The 22,535-nt window shown below is 31.3% G+C and overlaps 1 protein-coding gene across 2 annotated transcripts; it reads left to right on the top strand.

The window, feature by feature from the left end:
* The first annotated feature begins 1,752 nt into the window (after positions 1-1,752).
* On the top strand, positions 1,753-22,278 carry LOC139523390 (leukocyte surface antigen CD53-like). 2 transcript variants are annotated; one of them, XM_071317403.1, is made up of 8 exons: positions 1,753-2,004; positions 11,940-12,016; positions 12,788-13,021; positions 13,854-13,928; positions 16,422-16,532; positions 17,798-17,998; positions 19,963-20,046; positions 21,929-22,278. In XM_071317403.1, the coding sequence occupies exons 2-8, from the start codon at positions 11,960-11,962 to the stop codon at positions 21,986-21,988; spliced, it is 822 nt and encodes a 273-aa protein (XP_071173504.1). In that variant the 5' UTR covers positions 1,753-2,004; positions 11,940-11,959; the 3' UTR covers positions 21,989-22,278. The 2 variants fall into 2 exon arrangements, with proteins under 2 accessions (XP_071173504.1, XP_071173505.1); XM_071317404.1 differs by lacking the exon at positions 1,753-2,004 and adding an exon at positions 6,680-6,731.
* The last annotated feature ends 257 nt before the right edge of the window (positions 22,279-22,535 follow it).

Below are 22,535 nucleotides of genomic sequence, written 5' to 3'. Positions count from 1 at the left end.
ATACTGCCATAAAAATTACAGCAAGTTCAAAGATCTATTGCATGTTCGATATTAATATAAAACTGAACAAGTTGAGAATTAGTTCATTAGAATATCTGATATCAATATCAATATCAAGTTGTAAAGAAATGTAAAAGATAAAACAGTGCTAAAAAACCTATATAAAATCATCACTATGTATGTATTTATTATCGAATCACAAAATGTTCGCAGAAGCTGAAAACAATTCCAAGGCATTCTATATTTTGATAATTAGATTAAGTCTTCCTGAAACCTTAAAGCGGATAGGGGACTTAATATAGGATTTAATATAGCAATGCTTTGTATGGTCAACATAACACAGGCGAGTATTATAAATGTTTATTCTGAATTTGCCCAAAAACAAATGCCGAAAACAAAAATCTATAAGTATGCTGTAAATTTATTGTGAATAAATGTCTATATATTACCCCAATTCTTACTTGTCATAAGAAACACGACGAGAGAAAATAGCGGAGCAGGATAAACTAATCATTCCGGAATACCTGAGATCAAACCCAGTTTTGTTAGGTTAGTGTTGCTCATCGTTGGTTTTTGTTACGTGTTTTGTTTTGAAGACTGGTGTTTGTATTTGTGTCGTTTTCCTTTTTGGCAATTGTTTTGTCTTCTTTTCTTTACTATTTCTTAGATTTTTTGTCTCTTTTTTATCCCTGTAAAATTTGAACAACAATAGTTTACAAACATTTTTTTGTTAAACCGAAAAAGAACTCAAAATCGATATATTATGATTTTTAAAAAAGGTCATTGTTGTGATGTGTTTCAATAGTAAACTTTCCTCAGAATCAAAGATGCCACCGATAACACACAGACGAACAAATTGGGAATTTAAAATATAAATACGAAAAGACTGACGGAAAATCTCATATCAATGTTGAATTAAATTATTAAAAAAAAACCATTATTACTCCTACTGAGGTTACTAATTCTAGATTTAGGTCTTCAGATATACTTCATCAAAATATAAAGAACTAGATGTGGTGGAACAACACGAATGATCGCACTACTCTAGTGGAATGATGAAATATCCCGTGAATTCGTTCTAAGCAAATGCAATCATAATCCTTTATTGTAAATTGCTACGTCATTCAATTTATGTCTTGAAAACGACATATTACTTTCGATCCCTGTGTCCCTAAACCCGCTTTCGTAGAAGTTTCTACCTGATTTAACTTTCAGATTTGTAAAAACCCTGTCTTTATAAAGTGCTGCTAATTGTTTTCTATTCTGGACCATTCTTGTGGAATCATTTGCCAATACTGTTTCAAATACAAAATAACAGATCATTTATTGAAATCAACCTAGCTGAATAAATAATATTGAAAACTGATTATGTCATCATGTTTATTTTTTCATAACATTTTATCAAGTTGTATTGAACTTTATTATCATACTTGACTTTTTATACTAATGTATGCAATGTATATGTTTGCATTTTGTTTGATTTTTCATGATGAGGGCCTCAGGGAAGATTAGTTATATAGCTAACTGTGTAACCCTCTTAAAATAAAGTATAGTTGTTGTGGTTGTTGTTGTTGTTCCAGCTGCTACATGTAACTTGTGTAGTGTTTTGTAGATCGTTTCCTCATTTTTCGTTTGTTATTGATTTTGTCGGTCCCTCTTCTCTCTTAAGTATCTTCTGCCTCTTATTCTAGGAAGGAAACGTATAGTACAAACCTTTTACTATTCGATTTTTGTTTCGGAAGTGGGTGAATTGAGTTCAAATAAAATATACGATGATTCACTTTATTAAAAAAAATGTTTTTACTTATTTTTATTACATCTACTTAGTCATGCGGAAAATCAAAATAAATGATATACTCCTTATTATAACCTTAAGTAATATCTTCACATGTGACCTAGCAAGGCAGACATCGATTTATCTATCAAGATTCAGATTCTTTCTATAGACAGGTGTAGTAAGAGTATATCATTTTGATTAAAACTGGATGAAGTGTACATTTTAAGGTAATTTTTTTCTTCGTTGTTCTTTAAAAATGTATGTTGTTTGTACATTGAGATAGGCTATATCTTTCTGCATCAACGTGTTTATAAAAGAAAATTCATAAGACTGTCATGACAACATTGATGCTTTTAGAGTAGCTTTCAGTTTGGTAAATTCTGGTTATATAAGAACTAGCGTAAAATCTGTAATATCAACAACACAGTATTTTTCACCAACTACGTAATACTGTCGAAAATATGTCTTGAAGTCTGGTTACATGGTGTCCCTTGATTCACAATTGAACAATATCACGTAAAAATATTATTATATCAAAATTGTCTTCAATGGCAACATGTGTTACTGAATAACATTTTGATGTCATCGATTTGTAAACTTTTTTGTGAGTATATTCTCATAAAGACACTTCAAAGTTTATAAATCAGATTTTCTGATAAAAAAAATTGTAAAGCAATACCAGAGACCGAACATAAACGTCACCTTATCTTATGTACATATACTAGTATGTATATGGATGGAGAGTTGTCTCATTGGCATTCGTACCACATCTTCTCAGTATATGTATGCAGGTTGAAGGACATTAGACGGTGAGAGTTCCAAGTATGTAACGTAAAAAGCAAATACGTAGTGTTTGACCCGAACAGTTGCTTGATTAAAATTTGCTCTTAATATCGGAAATAATTTTAGATAAAAAAAAAATATAATAACACGGCCGGCACTCGGCTAACCGAGATTTGGTCGGTTAATCTATATTGAGTATGCGGCTATATCGGCGGTTGGTCTGTTAATCGGGTTGGCTAAAGTCTGTTAATCAGGTGTTATCGAGAAAAATCGGTGCACGTTCAGTATGTTTCATTGTATAACTTTTTAAATATACTCTTATCAAAAAAAATATTTATGTCTGACAAAACAATTCAATGTACTGAATCCAGTGGTGTAATTATTTTTTTTTTCTAGCTTCGATAAACGATCTTTAAAATGAAAAAGCGGGTTACTCATCAATAAATTTATACACATTTTACACACACAAAATGTACACAAAATGACACGTTGGTTGAATTTACTTGTATGCAATATTTTGAACGTCGAAAAAAGACAGGCATTATGTGTGTTAACCATATTAATATCATTGTGTGAAAAATCTACACGAAAATCTGTATTTTAAAATTTTAAATTTTAGTTTCTTGTGTATAATTCGGAGTTTAGTATGACGTCCATTATCACTGTACTATTATGCATATTTTAGGGGCCAGCTGAAGGACACCTACGGGTGCGGGAATTCTCGCTACATTGAAGACCCATTGGTTGCCTTCGGCTGTTGTTTGCTCTATGGTCGGGTGGTTGTCGCTTTGACATATTCACCATTTCCTTTCTCAATTTTATTTGGTGATATTAATCAATTTTTATTTAAAACCTGGTCTGTTAATGGGTCGGATATATAAAACCAGGTCTGTTAATTGGTCTGTTAAGAGTTATGAATGACAATAAAAGTATAATTGTATTGCTATATGGGGTGTTATCGGATCAAATGGCCCGGTAGGCTCAAGACGAGTGGCTAAAATATACGGAAACATTGAAACATAAATAAACGGAAACATAACAACCCATGAACAATGAACAATTTAGACAATGGAAATTGAAAATTGATAAAAATGGTTTCAAAAAGTGTAATATTAAAGTAATATAAATTTCATCCAAGAATAGTCGCATATATCATGCGGATTCTGTTTAATTGTCATGAATGTCACCAATTCGTCATCTACATTGGTAACCAGTATATAAATCAGAGATAAACGTCGTAATGTAACCAAACAACAGTAAGTAAAATATATTGAGATGCTAAAAATAAAGAATAGAGAAAGAATAATGAGTAAAATAAATAAAATCTAGGGAAAAGTGACATACAAATTTAAAGAATACAGAAATAAACAACACCCCCAATCTAGACCCCCATGGTATACACGAGAATCTGGATGGAGACGCATTATATAGAATAATATATAAGGACAGTAGAGAGTGATGCATTGCTTAAAAAAAAAGAGAGAAAAAAATATTATTGTTTAAGAATACAGACATGAAACATCCCTGGGTGTCGAAACAGTAACGGATTGCAATGTTCTCAAATTGGTGATAAATGCTAGACGTTTACATGCGGACAACTGCAGTTCCTCTGTACTTATGTAGAAAAGAACTAAACGGAATAAAATGAATTAAAATTTAAGATAACCAAATATAGCTGTATTTGCTCCTTTCCATTTACTTCTTTAGAATGATTTGTAAAAAAAACTTATGATGAAGTAATAGAAGAAAAGAATGAATTGGATGATGCTGACGAATTAGGGTTTAACGTCCAGTGACAAATAGCATGTGCATAGACACTTTCAGTCGGATTTTAGAACGTGCTACTTTGAACAGACACATAAATTCATGCATATTCCAGTGGCCATATTCACGCTATATTGAAGTGACACACCCTTCAATAAAATGCAAAGAAAATCAAAATCAAAATGCTCTTACTAGAAGGATACTGTTGCACCGTATTGTCATTTTTTTTACTCAAGAACATCTCATTCTTAACTTTTTCAATGGGAAAATATAAAGGTAGCAAAACTATTGTCGTGGCTAAATAACTCTTAACTGACACAATTCTAATTGTCCAACACATTAACAGACTTTATTCCCATATTTTTCCATAAAACGTGCTATTATTCACGTTATTTTACAATTATGAAATATTTACTAATGCCAATTTTTTTTTTAGAACCAAAGTACTATTTTGTGTCCTTTAAAAGATATCTAAAATTGTTTGTTTCGCCTTTTATTAAAAAAAAATGCTATACTTATAAGCATAAATACTGCATACTTGCGCGACGCCTTTTAGTTTTACTGAAAACTGCGCAGACTATGAAATTATTTTACAGGTGGAAAATGTTCTGTGATATATATCATTTTGTCAGACACTTTTCTTATTTTGATTTGGTTCTTATAATTTGCCAAAAAATCTGTATATTTAACAGAGTTTAACATTAAATTGTGCATTTTACTCTTAACAGAAGTATAACCAACCCGATTAACAGACCAACCGCCCATATAGCCGCATACTCAATATAGATTAACCGACCAAACACTCGGTTAGCCGAGTGTCGGCCGTGTATCTATGATGAGTTTATTTACAAGCACTGAAGTTTAATTTTAATTCCCCGAGGGTATCACCAGCCAAGTAGTCAGCACTTCTGACATGAATTATCATTGATATAGTCATATTATAAATTAACTGTTTACAAAACTTTTTAATTTTTGAACTACTAAGTTTTTTTTTCTACCTCAGGAATAGTTTAAACATATTTATTTATAGTGGATTGGGAGACAAGTTTTGCAACTTATATTAATCCCTTTCCACTTTGCGGGAATAGATTACCTTAACTGTATTTGAGAAAAACGTTTAGGAATTTTGGTCCTCATGCGCAATGCTCTTCAACTTCGTAATTCATTTGGTCTTTTTAACTTTTTTGGATTCGAGCGTTACTGATGAGTCTTTTGTAGACGAAACGCGCGTCTGGAGTGATTACAAAATTTAATCCTGGTATCTATGATGAGTTTATTTAGTATACTTTAGTAACAAGAGTCAACGAGGCAAAGATAAAAATAAAATCTTATAGAAAAAAAAACAATTACAACAAAGATACAAGATACATAAAAAAAAGTTACCACTGATTCCTGTGAAGAAAGGATATTTGTCAAGAGACAGCAACCTCACCAAACGATATCTAAAGGGCAAAATATATTTAAAAACAGACTGGTGTCTTTCGAATATGTAAATCTCAAAATGTCTTGATTATAGGGGTACATTCAGTAAATAAATATACGTCATCAGGAACCACCGATTTCGGGGAGAGCTTTTCTGTATAAAAAAAAAACTGAAGTCCTGTGCTCTTCTTGTTGGTAGATAATGTTTGGAATAAAAATTAAAATAAATGAATGCTGAATGTCATACTAACTTTTTTTTACTACAGGGTTGAAAAGTAATGGGGGTCAATAAAGGAATTAAGTGTGAATCGTCTGTGTTTGTAAACAATGCCATGTGAATGCCTAAAAATCCCGTATGACCCTACGTTTTATTGTTGCAAAAGATAGGGCTACATTTATACTTGAATGATATATGAAAGTTTTTAAATTCAAAGGTAAATCAGGCATAAACTTAATTCTAGACATAGATTTGCATTAAAGTCAATGGGAGATTATTTTTACTGAATTTACTATAAGTACATTACGGTTCCTATTTTTAATCAAGACGTGTAGTTCACAGTAGACGCGTCTTATCCTGTCGATGATTTCGGTCTCACTCCGATAAGAGTATATGCGATTCCCTTCTGGAAAGAAGTATTGTATATCGGGTAGGTCTCCTTGCGTCTTAATGACAAAGTCCACCACTTCCCCTAGTCAAAGATACGTGAAAGGAATAACAAGTATCCCCTTAAACAAGATCAGCCTCCATCTGCATCGTTAATAATAAAAATATAAACCGATATACATGTACTATTATCCACATTTATCTATATGTTTGTTTATTTTTGTGATCCGGATCTTTGTTATAAGCAACAGGATCTGATGCAAAAATTAAGTCATTGAGATTTGACGATTTGTAATTGGTATATATTTATATATATAAAGTCGGATCACGTCAAACTAGCAGTTACTATACTTGACTGGATTTAACTTTTTAAAAGCTACAGTAAGTTTCTTCCTTATTTTTATTTCATTTTTTGATTAACGAAAGATTAATTTATCAAATATAAATGTATTTCATTTGACACCACCAGCCTATTTGAACATAATTTTAAAGAGGTTGGTATCATTTTCCATGATATTTGTCAAAACCCTTTTCAATCTGTAGTAAATTTTCGCAGCATAATGTACTATGAACTTTGAAGTTTGAAATATGATAAGTCTTATTTTTACCAAATCACTAAATCATTTTATAAACGACTGAAGATAGACAAAAAAAACAATATTCATAGATATGGACATTTTTTTAGTATTTATCCCCAGAAATGTACAAAAGAACATCATTAACCTTAAGCAAAATTCTACTGGACGTTAAGCTGTATATAATGCCAAACTTAAGAATGAAACAAGTTTTATTTTGTATCAAAATACGTTCATCAGTAAAATGAAGCACTGAATAATACATTAAAATTATGAAAATATGTCAAATTGTAGAATAAAAATTTTAAGTTTATGAAATTTACTTTTACATCTTTAAATTCAAATTTGTTTAGATTTTTGACGCTCTAGATGAAATAACTACAGGTATTGCAAGTCTTTACATATTCGGTTGCAAAGGAAAACACCCATTTTGTATTAAATATATATACGTACTACAGTAAAAACAGTTTGTTGTTTTGTTCAGAAAATTTAATTAAACGTATTACTTAAAAGTTAGTATTCAATTTTACTCAATAAAATCTTGTAGGAGGTTTGCGTGTATCTCTTTGTAAATAGACCCTTATCCAACGTTATATTTCGATAACAAAAAATTTCTGTTAAAAGTGTTTATAGAAATATAGGTACATAAGATAACTAGGCATTGCTCTTTGATTTTTATAGCCTTTTGTTGAATTTAAAATGAATGTTGTCATGTTAAAGATTTTTTGACAACTAAATTTAAGAGATGATGCAGTTGGTGTAAAAAAAAGAGGTTTAATCAACTATCGAATATGTATGTTTCTAAGGTAAACATTAATTTATGTCTGCATCATCTACAACTATTTATTTGAATTTGTTTTGTTTTTTTAAGTTAGAAAAAGATTAATGTTGCATGTCTTAATCAACCCATTGAATCGATAACGTCATCAAGATTCATAACACGTATAAATAAAAAAAAAAAAAAGATGTGGTATAATTGCCAATGAGACAACTCTCCACAAGAGACCAAATGACACAGAGATTAACAAGCAAACTGTAAACTGTATTGTATCGTACTATTAGGTATTTTGTTATGTATCCTAAGGGCAGATGCATGGGCGAAGTTGAACGTCATTTTTTTTTATGTCATTGGTAAATTTCAGTTCATGTTGATTATTTGGTCCTGTCTCCCCAGACATGCTATATCAACTTTGAATCTTTTGCTTAGCTAACATGTTAAAGTAATTCAATTATAATTCAATATTTACTTAATACAATCATTTGTTAAAGTCATATCACACTGAATTAACATTTTTATAATATATAATCATATATGTATCCCTGGAAATTTTTATCGGTGGCTAGTGGCTTTAAGTCAGGTCAATCTATGTCGGAAAGGCTTAAACATCTACAAAATTGCACCAGGAACTACTTGAGTGTTGATTGTCCACGATGACATCAAATTTGATATACTAAAAGTCTACAAAGTTTTGATTAAAACTGTCGATTTTTTAAAAATTCAATGAAAACTTGGAAAGTGTTATAATTATATAAATGGGGCTACATTGTTTGCGAAATATAAAACAACTCAATATGTGAAACACCACAAACAGGATTATACAAGGAAGTAGAGAAAAATTGTCATGAACAGAAATTAGAATAGAATAAGATTATATCATAAAATCGACGAAAAAAGGAAACCATTAAAATTTGTCAAAAGTAACTCTATTTTATAGATAACAAAGATAATCCCATACGGAAACTTACAAAATTTCAAGACCAGTTATTACTATTTTGAGGCAAAAACTAAGATTATTATCATGAAATCTCAGAAAACAGGAAACCGGGAAATTTGTCAATTGTTGCGCAACTTTACAATCAGTTATTTAAGTTCTTTTTAGATATTTAGTTTACAGTAAAATTGACATTTACACAGTCAGTTTGTTAATAATTATGTTCAGGATGTCACTGATGAAATTCACAACATCATCCCTTTCATGAATCGAGTCTTTTAATAGTTACTATAAACTAGACTAAAGTCAATTCTTGGAAAGTATTGATAGTAAAACAATTTTTAGAAACATGCATCTGTATTCGAAAAAGGGATGTTTCTAGTTATTATGTAAATGTATGAGAGGAAATGAATAAGAAAGTGTATGCAAAATGTAAAATATGTCAATCATGCGAGACACTCAGTTGTAGTAAATGTCAGTTTACCTCATAATAGTAAACATAGGAAGATGGGTGGATGGATGTTTAATGTTTATTGGCAAATAAAAAAGAATATCAGAACCAGTATATGATAATAAAACCTACTTTCTACTAGACTGACACTCGAAGCCGGATTTTGACCAGCTAGTTTACAAGCTGAAGATAAAAGTCCACAGAAAGACAACCCTCACTATACCTAGACACATTTTTCTGACTCCGAGCCGACAAGTCTTTGCAACTTAGTTATATTCATAAATGCCGCATACTAACTGTATTATCTTTGTACAACTTTATTGACATGTCGTAAATGTATTTAAGTGATACCAGATCATGAGATGCTGTTGAAATGTTTATAGCACATCCTGTTTTGCTTGCCCAGTTAAAAATAAAGTATGGAGAAAAACCGTTGAAATATGAAATGACTTCAGTAATTTGTGATAATATCCTCTTAAGCAACCCAGGCCTTTGATATGTGATTGCGGCTGTAAACCTTTAATGAATAGTGGTAGTGCGAATCTGTTGTTTCTTTTAAGCCTCTCCTATCAACTTCTGTGACAATACCTGTGGTATGTTAAAGGCCCAATATACTTCACAAAGGCGCTTTTATACAAAATAAGTAATGAAATGTTAACACATATGCCAGTACTAATCTCTATTGAAATATTCCGTGACTTTTGTAACGGTCGACAAGATATTGTTATCCTTGAACTTACAGTATATGAAATTCAGAGATACATGTCTTTATTGTTAATGTAGTTGGATATATGTCGATTTTACAACAAAACATTACCAGTTATAATAAAATCCACTAGAGATTAGTTTCATTTTCTAAAATAAAAAAATCAAGGTTTGTCGGAAAATTTTTAATTAAGAAATTATCAGGAGTACATATATCTAAATAATATTGGATGAAAAGGAAGATACTAGATTTAAGAAGATGTGGTATGAATGCCAATGAGACAACTCTCCATCCAAGTCATAGTTTGTAAAAGTAAACAATTGTATGTCAAAGTACAGTCTTCAACAAGGAGCATTGGCTCACACCGAACAGCACGTTATGAAGGGCCCAAAAACATTATTAGTGTAAAACCATTCAAACGGAAAACCAACTGTCTTTTAAAGACAAAATGCGCCTAGAAAGACTAAACAGGGAATATACATTTTGGGAAATACCAGAGAAGTTAATTCCAGACGCCTTCATATGTGAAAGGTACCGAAGGGATAATCCAACTCATAAAGCGAAAAAGTAGATATATGTCACACAGTGAGAAACGGAGAAAACATGTCAAATATAGATCTAAAAGCAACAAGATCGGGTTTTTCCACAAAAACGAAATGTGAGTTCTGCATTTCTACCCGGCCCTTTTTATAGAGGGGATGCAGCTAAACTGCATGGTACTAATAAAGAAATATATTTTCATGGAATTTCATGTTCTCTTTGAATATTCCAACCATTTGTTTCGAGAGAGAGAAATACTTTTGTCGGACTCAATAAATATACAAAAAAAATCAATGTTAAAATCAAATTATATTAAATTCCATTGTATCCCTTTGGTGTTTTATTGTCATTGAAATCAGGCATTTAAAGACACTGGGGGGAGGGAGGGGGGATAATGATGAATATCCCACGTCTCTTATTATTCATATCTACTGTTTGTGATTGTAAAAGTTTGCGGAAAGATGACTCCATTTTTTCCTTTGATTTATTATGGAGAACCTCGTAAAACTGACATACAAGCACCAGAAGGAATTGGTGTCATGAAACAGTCGATTTCAATTTAAGTGCATAAACATTTGCGCCAAAAAGTTAAATGCTGGTTGCGCCACAAAATAAATACTTCTTTGTGCTATGAAACAAGTTACACAAGTGGCGATTGAAGTTTCAATGCAAGTTTTATCCCATATACAAGGCTCTTGAGTAATTATATAATCTGCAGAGTAACGTCTTTTGTATTGCAAGATTTCAAACCCATTCCTCATAACACAACTGAAGCCACTTAGGTATAAAATGTATATTTTTTTAAGTGTTCACATGTATGCGGTGACACTACAGACATTGTTTCTTTCTAAGGGAAACAGAGGAAATAAGTGCTGTACTTTTTATGGCAAAATGAAGATTTACCAATGTATTGAAAAATAAAGAGAAGTCTTATAAATTCCCTCAACACACACTAACACAATGTGACATTCACATTTGCAAAGAAAGCAACAAAACATAGTGTAAAATCAGAAGTGTTGTAAAAACATTGAATAAAGGAAAAAAAAACAACAACCTGATTTACGACAAAGCAATAAACGAAAAACAAATATGACAATCAACGACGGAATATTTCTTAAAAGTTTTATGGAAAGATGCTCAAAAAAGTTAAAAACTATCAAATATCTAGTTTCCATCAATCTTTATCATTTATTATTTGGTCATACACAAGAAAAGTCGTAACACTAAAAAGAACCTCACACACACAATGCTGCGATACCGTAAAACAACTCTTGTACGAAGAGGAGTTGGCTTTTTATGCCCCACCTACAATAGTAGAGGGCATTATGTTTTCTGGTCTGTGGGTCCGTCCATCCGTCTGTCCCGCTTCAATCTAAAGTTTTTGGTGAAGATAGTTTTTGAAGAAGTTGTCCAATGAACTTTAACTTAGTACACATGATCCCTATGATATGATCTTTCTAATTTCAATGCCAAATTACAGTTTTGATCCCAATTTCACGGTCCACTGAACATAGAAAATGATAGTGAGAGTGGGGCATCCGTGTACTATGGAAACATTCTTATTTTTCCTTCACAATTTATCTTATCATCAATCTTGTATTTCAGGTAACAAAGATAATAACAAGATGTGCAGTCCTAAGTGTGCAACTACACTTCTAATTATCATAAACGCTATATTTATAGTAAGTATGTACATATTGACAGTGCCTATAACGACTTAAATGTCCAATCATCTAATGTTAGTATTAATAAATAAATACGATTTTAAATGGTGAAATCAATCTCGTCATAGATACATGTACCAGATGGAAATTTTGTATTTGCACCAGTCGCGCGTTTCGTCTACAAAAGACTCACCAGTGACGCTCGAATAAAAAAAGTTAAAAAGGCCAAATAAAGTACGAAGTTGAAGAGCATTGAGGACAAACATTCCTAAAAGTTTTGCCGAATACAGAAAATCCTTTGTATTTCAAAATTTTAAAGGTTAAAAGATTGAAATAAACCTGAAAAAAACACAGAAGCAAAGAGCGAAGTTTAATGACAAGACACAAGTTTAAAAGAAACAGACTACTAGTATTAAAAGTGAACTCTCCAAAAAAGGGGACATACTTAGGGAGTATTTATCTTTTTTCTCACTTCTTAATCGTACAATCTTCTTTAATGAAAAATTACATATTGTAATTCTTTACATGGCAATTCTAAATTTATAATTGTTTTAATTTTCAACAAGATTTTTTTTTAAAAGCATGGGTGTATAACGCACACTCTTAATTATCATTTTATATCAATCAATATCTAAAAATACCACATTTCCAATACTAATTTAACAACCACATGTACACATATAACCTTAAATGAGCGTAGAGCGAAGCAGTCCATAGCTTTTTAGAAAGCTAAAACTTGTTATTATTAGATTATCCAAACTTATGTTAACATTCTTTAATAATTTTCAGCTGCTTGGTATTGGAATTATCGTCCCTGGTATTTTACTTCTTGTTGACAACGATGCCATCAATGACAAGATAATACCATTATTCAAAGAACTAACTTTAGGATCCTCGAACTTTGGAGATCTGGCTAAAAACCTGCCTACAGCACTGATAGCTCTAGGATCCTTAGTGATCGTCATTTCAGTAATCGGATTAGTAGGAGTATGTTGCTGTAAAATTAGATGCTTCCTTGTTGCGGTAAGTAATTGCAGTTAAATGTCACGAGACAATGCAAAACAACATCCTAAAAATTACAAGGAATAAATGCAACCAAATCATAGACTAAACTCTGAAATTCCATAAAAGGATCTTCAGAAAAAAGTGATTTTTTAAATGGTCTCTAGTAGATATTTTTAGATACTAGTAGATCAGTGGTACTCATAGAATGAAAATATTTTAGATACTAGTAGATCAGTGGTACTTATAGAATGAAAATATGTTAGATACAGTCTTAAACCAATTCAATAATAAAACGAATAGATGATTCAGTAAAGTTTAAATATATTTCTTTTAAAAACAGCAAAATAGATCAGAAAGAAGTAAATCGTTCTTCCCTCATATATAATGATTGTTACAACTACGCTACCATAAACGAACAAGTTACATGTATATGCAATTCCCTATTATACTCTTTTTTTTTTAACCATCAAACTAAACATGTTGAAATGATTTTATTCTAATATCTTAATAATTTAAATATTATTTTGATTGCTCTTAAAGTCAGACTTCCGCATTGCCAAAAATCCGAACTAAGAGTTGAGGTTTATAGAAACATGTCTTTTATCGCTTCAAAACACTTCAAAAGAACCAAATAAGTAATGTTAATTTAAAAATGGTTTTACTCAATATTTCACTGCTGTTTATTAAGCGCAACATCAAGATTTTTCTACAATATAAATATTAGTATGAAGAACATCAACACATGTGTCGATCTTTTTTTTTATATATATTTCCACATTTGATTTATCAGTACAAGAAATTGTAGTCTTGTGGTAAAACGATTATTATATTTTTTACTGTCTGATTTCAGTATGCCATTATCGTTATGATACTGCTGATTGGGAAGATAGTTGTTCTGGCACTGTGGTACTTCATGAATGACAAGGTGATATATACTTTTATTATTCTTTTTTGCGCTGGAAGAAACGAGTTCCCCCATAACGTTTCTAAACCAGAATCGGGACTCATCACTGAACCCAATTATGAGCCAGTTGCGGAATGTATAGTCCCTCAAACATCTGTTACACTAGATGAAATTCCTGGATGTAGCGATTTTATCCAGGAGTCGTTTAATAGACGAGGTCGTCCAATCCTCCAGCCGTCTTTATTACAACCAGTCTGCTTGCATCTGTTTCAAGGCCGCGAAATAGTGTTCTGGTAATAATGTTCAGTTCTTGCTACTTTACTATGGAACACACTGGTCTGGAAACGACTGATGGAGATATTTCAAATAGCAGGGCCTAACCTTAGCTTGTATGCTTAAAAGTATAACAGTTGTGTTGACCACAAAATTATCAACAACGAAAAAACGTCAGCAAATTTTCACTGCAAAAAAGGTTATATGCACTTTAAGCGAGTCGCAAATATCATTAGACAGAAAGCCAATTAAAATAATGGGCATTTAAATCAAATCAAATCAAATCAAATCAAATATTTTATTGTCATATAAACTTTACAGTTTGTGACCAACATATATTAATACAATAAACACAATAAACATATATACATACATATTAAACATACAAAATATCAACAGCATTAAAATTTATAACAACAAACAAGTTGTTAAGAGTCCCCTGCCCTCAGTTCTAAAGACTAACTTTAAAACTTAAAACGTAGATTCAGATTCAATAGTTTATTAAAGTCTCACCACATACATACAAGCATAAACACAATATAATATCAAGTACACAATATAAAATTTAGAATTGCATGTGCCATTCTTAAAAGAACTATGAGAGACTGTTATATACAATTATAATACAACAGACTTAAAACATAAGTTTTGTTATTTATACAAAACATAAAAGTGCAATATCACCATGCACATCCAAGGATAAAACCTGATACATGTACATAATAAAAATAACTTATTTTTAACAGTATAAGATACTATTTCGTCGTAATAAAATATTATTGCAGGTTTTGGCAACAGAACTACAAACATTTTCTTTTTTGAACAAAAATATAAATTTTTCATCATCTGACAAAGTTAAAAACATATCATTTTGTTGAATTATATCAATAAGTAAAGACTGCCTTAAATCTTCATATAATGGACATGTTAACAATACATGTTTTTCATCTTCTATATTATCACAATTGAAACATAATCTTTTATCTAAATCTAATCTTTCATCACCATTAGTTTCAATTTTTAAAGGTGCTACTCCATATCTAAATTTCTCATTTGCACTGCGATATCGAATAGGTATATTTTGCAACAAATATTGTTCAGTAGAGTATGAAAATTTAAACAATTTATAAGTTCTTAACTTATTTCCTTAACCATAAGAATCAAGCCTTGTACTCCATTCAGTTTTATAATATCAAAAATATTAACTTCTAACTGATGAATTATATTTTTATCCAGTATATAATCATCTACATTACAAAATCTGTCCATATTGTAAAGTTTCAACATTTCAATCACTTTATAACTCCAATTTCTAATTTTATAGCTACTTTTTCTAATTGACCATATAAATACATGTACTTTATAATTTATCCTGTCTTTATCCATTTTTGTACATCTTGCCCAGTGTCTAAAAATGCTTGACCACTGTTTAACATATGGAGGCTTCCAACCCATGTCACCTGAAACAGCATCATTGGGGATATACTTTCAAACTCCCATATACAATCTCATGGCTGGGTTCTGAACTGCTGATATGCAGGAGAACTCACTTGTACCCCAAATAGCTGAGCCGTAATTGATGACTGACCAAACTAAAGTGTCAAACAATTTGGTGAAAATATTGTGTTGGAAGCCACCATGTGCTTTACATTTTACTATAAGAAGGCCTAATGCCCGAATTGCTGACTTTTCAACTGCCTTTGCCATAACTTTATAATCTAAAAATTCATTTAATACTAATCCTAAATATTGATAGCTAGAAACATAATCAATGACTTCATCATTTATATTAAAACAAAATCTCATCTTATCACAGAGGGATTTCTAAAATGCATGATTTTTGGTTTATTTAAATTAACTTTTAAACATTTTGCATTATGAAAAATTCATCCGACCTATTGCGGTTTATTTTTTGCACAGTATATGTCAATACACACACAAAGAAAAACATATTTCTCACGCGAAAAATGTTTCATCCTCTAATTCTGGTGCACTGCATCATATTTCATCATATATGCATGTATGTTTAATTATTGCAATTATTGTTTTCAAATTTACTTAAAAGTATTTACTTTTATATAAATAAATACAATATATGTAAACATACTTTTGTCATAGTTCAATACAGTTTGCTCCTGGCTACGTTGTACAAATTTAGGATGCACAGCCAATATTTCGCAACAACATAGTTCTAGAGAATACCAGTTTTTTTTTATTATTATACATGCTTTTTGTTTTCAGTTCGAGACTACAATAAAGGGTGAAATGTTGAAGAACTTACAAGAGAAATATACAAATGATGTTTTAGAAGCCAATGATCTATCTTCAGCCTGGAACCATTTACAGTTAGCTGTAGGTAATAGTATTGTTAAACAGTTGCCATTTAGGGGCTTATTATAGCCGACTATACGGTTTGGTCTTTGCTCATTGTTGAGATCCGTTCGGTGACCTATAGTTGCTAAACTTCTATGTCATCCTGCAGGGGTTGAAGTCATAAAACTTTGCTCAGTGCTAGGAACACAAAAATAATGCTCGAAACATGAAATCCAAAATTTTGATTGGTTGATTTTGGAGTATGATACAACAAACTGACTCGAAAGTTTTATGACTTCAATGGTATCTATAATGAGTTTATTTGGTAGCTGGTGGAGAGTTGTCTCCTTGGAAATCATACCAAATATTTCATACTGTTATGTATACATAGCATAACAGTTTAAACTTCAAAGTAATCAAACTGAAATGTATATGACAGACCATTTTTTGAAAGCACATGTTTCAAAAATCTCCGTTAACTTTTAACACCTGACTAATTATAAAAAAGAAGATGTGGTATAATTGACAATGATACAACTCTCCACAAGACACCAAATGACTCAGAAATTAACAACTCTAGGTCACCGTACGGCCTTCATCAATGAGCAAAGCCGGTATCGCTTAGTCAGCTTTAAAAATCCCCGTAATGACAAATGTATTTCTAGCAATTCAAACGAGAAAAACTAACGGCCTAATTTATGTTAAAAAAATCCTTTTATCTTGTACTTTTTAGGTGGAAACATTTATTCGCTTATAAACGTTATTACACTTAACATATTTTGTTCTACTTTTTTGTTAAAATAAATACGTTATACCAAAAACTCCCCGGGTAGCATTACAGATTCTTTCGCATACTGTTCATTATGATTTCGTATGAAGAGTTTATGTTTTATTTGTATGTAAGCCTTATGAATTTAGGGATTTGCTAGAATGAAATCCACTTTAAATTGAATTTTTATTTCTTTCATTGATCACGATTACAGATATGAAATGAGTTCTTATTACTCAAAAAGTTGTTTTAGCGGACATTTAGACCGATTCTGGATTCGCATGACGATGTTGTAGCATTGAAGGTCTTAGCACTGACCATACATCCGTAGCGGAAAGGGTTTCTGTCTTGCATATATTTCTGAGACAAACATTTTTTTCCAATTGAATTATCCCATATCAATAATATTTAATACCTGGCAAAAGCAAAACTGTATGAAGATCCATAAAGATCGCAAATGTCAATTTTCACACAGGTTATGAACTTATGATGCTGTGATAATTTATCTATATTTGGAATAATTGAATATTTTCAGTTTGAATGCTGTGCAATTAATGCAGTTATAAATGCCACTAATGATTATGACAGTACACCTTGGCAAAGCGGTGCTAATACTACTGACATACCTATATCATGTTGTCCAGGTGTGACGTCATCAAACTACACTATCGGAGCTGCAACAAATCCATTATGTACAGCGCTTAAAAACGCTGATCCATCCGGGCAATACTCAAAGGTAATTTAAAAACAAAAAGTCAATGAAATATATTGCAATTGAAGATTATAACACAATGTTGACATTTTTACCTTTTATGTCTGTTTTTTTCTTTGTTCACGCATCGTTGCTAATATAATGGAATTTAGTGCGACTGTCATAGAAGTGAGATGTTTAGCTAGCTATAAAACCAGGTTCAATCCACCATTTTCTACCTTAGAATAAGATAATGCCTGTACCAAGTCGGAATATGACAGTTGTTATCCATTTGTTTGAAGTGTTTGAGCTTTTAATTTTATCATTTGATAAGGGACTTTCCATTTTGAATTTTCCTCGGAGTTCAGTATTTTTGTGATTTTACTTTTACTAGAGGAGCTTTTAAGATTTTAATTGGTATTGCTTGTACTTAGATACAGATTGTAAGTATTTGAATATATTCATCAATAATAATTTAAATGAGGATTTTAACTAAAAATCATCAAGAAGAGAACAAAATTAGATTTTGTAAACTGAAACAAGCAATATTTGATGAATAAAATTATTATTTAGTTAAGAAAAAAATTGAATGAAAAGGAATTTAAAACAGAATGATAGAAACGAATAGTTATTCAAACCCTCCAAGTATCACGCCTATCAATAGTAACCCAGTAATCAATAGTAACACCACTTAAAAAACACAGGGAGACACCAATAGCAATACAATACCATGAGTTCATAAGATTGTTTGAGTCGCGTGTGAATAATATCATGAATTATAACTTAAAGATGACAATATTTCACAAACAACCCAAGGTTGTTCGCATTTGACCGAGTTCATTCGCCGCAGATAGCATCGAATATTCTACCCGGACTTTGGTTTGTAATTAATCAGTAAAGGAAATCTATTAAACATTTAGTACTGCTAAATCAGCATGACTCCAATGAACCGTGATTAATAGTCAATTTTATACGGGGATAGACAGTGATAATGAAAGGGATAAAAGCATTTATGTTTAAGTATTTTGATAGCAATTCAAAAACGTTATTAAGTATTGTCAATTCGAAGACATGATTGTACATAAACTCGTACATGATAATGATCATAGTTATCAAATGATAACATTATTGGCCTCAGAACACAATTATTCTTCCCCTTGGCTACAATGCATTTTTAAGTTAAAGTCAAATTGAATTAAAAAAATTGCACCGCCACAAACATGAAATAAATTTAACTGCTTATAGACCATTATTATTCTAATAAAATATGCTTGTCCCAGTACAATCCATCAGTGCTTTTTCTTTTGAGGGCCCTATTAGCATGCCAATGGTAGGATTTGAATCTTGAACAAATGACGAAGGCTGATTTCTACCCTACTTTCATTTTGGCCAAATCACTACTTTCACTTTCAACAATCAATTTTATCCACATGTTTTACTTATTTAAATATATATGCAACTGATAGGACCACTCAAATAGTAAACATTTCAAAGAAAACAGTAGACAGATTACTTGGGAAGAAATACCCCATATAATAATTGGGAACTATATTCCTAGACCACGAACAAAGGGAATTAATTGTGATCTGAGGCCTATTGGATTGATTGATTGTTGGTTGCTTAACGTGCAGTGGCAAATATATCATGCATTACTGGAATGGTGAATCTGTAAGTTAAGGGTATCCTACTTTGCATTCAAGATCCTTTGTTTTCCAAAGCTTTCAAAAGCAGCTAAATACAGAACGCGTTCACTATTTTGGAAAATATGCTAACGAGTCACACATCGAAACATCAACATCCAAATTATAATTCAAATAAAATGTTCAAATTCGTCAGAACTGCAGCTTACATAAATATTTTCACTTTATTTTTTCTGATTTGAAACTTAACTCAACTCTTAGATATAAACTTATAATTTTTAAATCCTATAGTATTTGGTCATATTTCAGCATTAATAGTACTTTTATAATATTTACCATATATGTATAATGCTATTTTGTTTGTTCTAGGGATGTTATGATGCTATAAACGACTTTATAAAGGGATACTCGCTGTGGTTTTATATTGGAGGTCCTATTTTATTCCTAATAGAGGTAAATATTAACATTGTCTGATAAAGAACATACCAAAATTGTGGCTGTAATCAGATGAAGTATATAAATTAAGTGATGCCTTTATTTAAACTATGAATGGAAGACCATTTATACTTTTCTTGATATACAAACAAAAAGAATCACGTTTGCATGGAATAGAAAAAAAAACTGTACAGCTTAAAACAAAATAAGTCTTTTATTTTTAAATGTTGTACACGATATTGCTGAGAACACCTCTAGTTTTTTTGGTGGGGTTCGTGTTGCTTAGTCTTTAAAAAATTTCTGTTGTGTCTTGTGTACTATTATTTGTATGTTTTTCTTTTATAGCAATGGCGTTGTCAGTTTATTTTCGATCTATGAGTTTGACTGTCCCTCTGGTATCTTTCGCCCCTCTTTTCTAGACAAACTATGTACTTTATTCTGCCTGGCTGTCTTTCTCCTTGGTGTCAGACAAAAGGGAAGCTTTATGAAAAACAAAATTTAACTCTTACTCGTCATGCCAAAACTTTCATCTGAAATTTTAATGTCTGAATTGTGGAAATTGGGACTAGTGCAAAATCTTTTACAACGCTAGGAAAACATCGCATGTGTAAAAGCAATGTTTATATATAGAAAAGACGCGGAAGCTTTAGATAACAGTGGTACATTTATTAAAAAAATGCAAGTCGAAGAAAAACTGACATCAATGGAAAAAAACCGATTAGCGACTATAAGATGAATAAATCTAAAACATTACATAGAAAACTGAAGAATGAACAACAGGAACACCCCCCCCCCCCCCAAAAAAAAAAAACCCGTATGTGAACTCAAGGGGATAACACAAAAAATAATCTATCGACTAAAATCGACCACGGTATGTAATATCAGGGGAATATAAGTAAGGGGAGGGAAACTAATATTGAAATGAACGTGACTTGCGATCAATTTTAATGTAACATTATTTGCACAACGTGATCGAGATGCTCCGGTACATAAAATGTCAACGTATAAATAAACAAATATTTTTTTTTTGTAGAGTTACACTTCATCTCTTAGTGGATTCTCTATATAATAAACTCTGTCATTAAGGAAGCTGTCTTGTCATGTTTTGGATTTTTTGTCAGATTTTCGGAATCCTCTGGTCTTATCTATTTGAATGCCTTGAAAAAAAATTGCCTGGTGACCCCCATTTTTCTTTTTGTAAATCTTTTACATGTATAATGATAAGCCATCTGTAAAAGTCTTATAAAATTTTAATTATTTTTTAATAGTTTTTTAGAACTTAAACTTGTCAATGATAAAGCTATGAAAAGTCAAGAGAGAATAGTTTCCCGCCAAAATTTTAATGGCTTATATCTCGAAAACAAGCACGGTGACATATATAATTTTGTTTGCTCTTTGGATTCCTGGAATAAGAAAATCCTTAGTTTTTCGAAAATTCAAAGTTTTGTAAACAGGAAATTTATAAAAATGACCGGCTCTAAATCGGTATCCGTATCGGTGCAGTAAATACGTTTCAAGACCTTGGTCTCAATCATAACGGAAGTGATGAAAGGGTCAATTATATAAAACTACGTCATATATATTGTACAATTTTTCATGCCCCACCTACGATTGTTTTTTCTGGTCTGTGCGTCCGTTCGTTCGTCTGTCCTGCTTCAGGTTAAAGTGTTCAGTTAAATTTTTTGGTCAAGGTAGTTTTATGATGAAGTTGAAGTGCAATCAACTTGAAACTTAGTACGTGTACATGTTCCCTATGATATGATCTTTCTAATTTTAATGCCAATTTCACGGTCCACTGAACATAGAAAATGATAGTGCCTGTGGTGCATCCGTGCACTGGGGGTACATTCTTGTTTTGTTTTTTTTAAATATTTTTAACAGTTCCGATTTTCGTTTTCAGATCAGTGGAATTGTATGTGCTCTTTACCTGTTTTGCAAAACTGATAAAGAAGATGATTAGGAAGCAAGATAATTGACTGGTTCCTAACTGGAAAAGTGTCTAATATGGAGTAGAGGACTACTTTACAATCATGCATGATATCAGTTATGACGCAGTTTTTTATGATAAAAAAAAGTGCAGAACTACGATATTTGTTATCAGTATGTGTTCCTTGAACAAACTGTAAATAGGTTTTTTAATCATAATCATTCATACATGCTTTTTCGAACAAAAAAGTCTCAATGGACTTTAAAACATTTTATAATAAACCCATTATTTTGCAATAAAATATTGTCATAAACCTATTTTAACATGATTTAATGCACTTTATCGTTCTTGTTTTTCAAATATCCAGTGTACATGGTTGATGATGTCATATTTGGTCATATTGTTCCAAACGGATTCAGATATTTATAGATTATCGTTGATCATATCAACGACACTGATTTTTTCGCTTGAGCCGGTAGGGCGAAATTTCACAAAAAAAGATCAAAGGAAAAATGCAAAAATAAAGCGATAAGATATGCTTCTCATTTCGGATCATCTGATATCACTCCTTGGTTTGACG

Source organism: Mytilus edulis, chromosome 5 (genome assembly GCF_963676685.1).
Source record: "Mytilus edulis chromosome 5, xbMytEdul2.2, whole genome shotgun sequence".
Taxonomy (NCBI): Eukaryota; Metazoa; Mollusca; class Bivalvia; order Mytilida; family Mytilidae; genus Mytilus; species Mytilus edulis.
The sequence above is the reverse complement of the archived record's forward strand: the minus strand, read 5'-3'. Positions and strand labels throughout refer to the sequence as shown.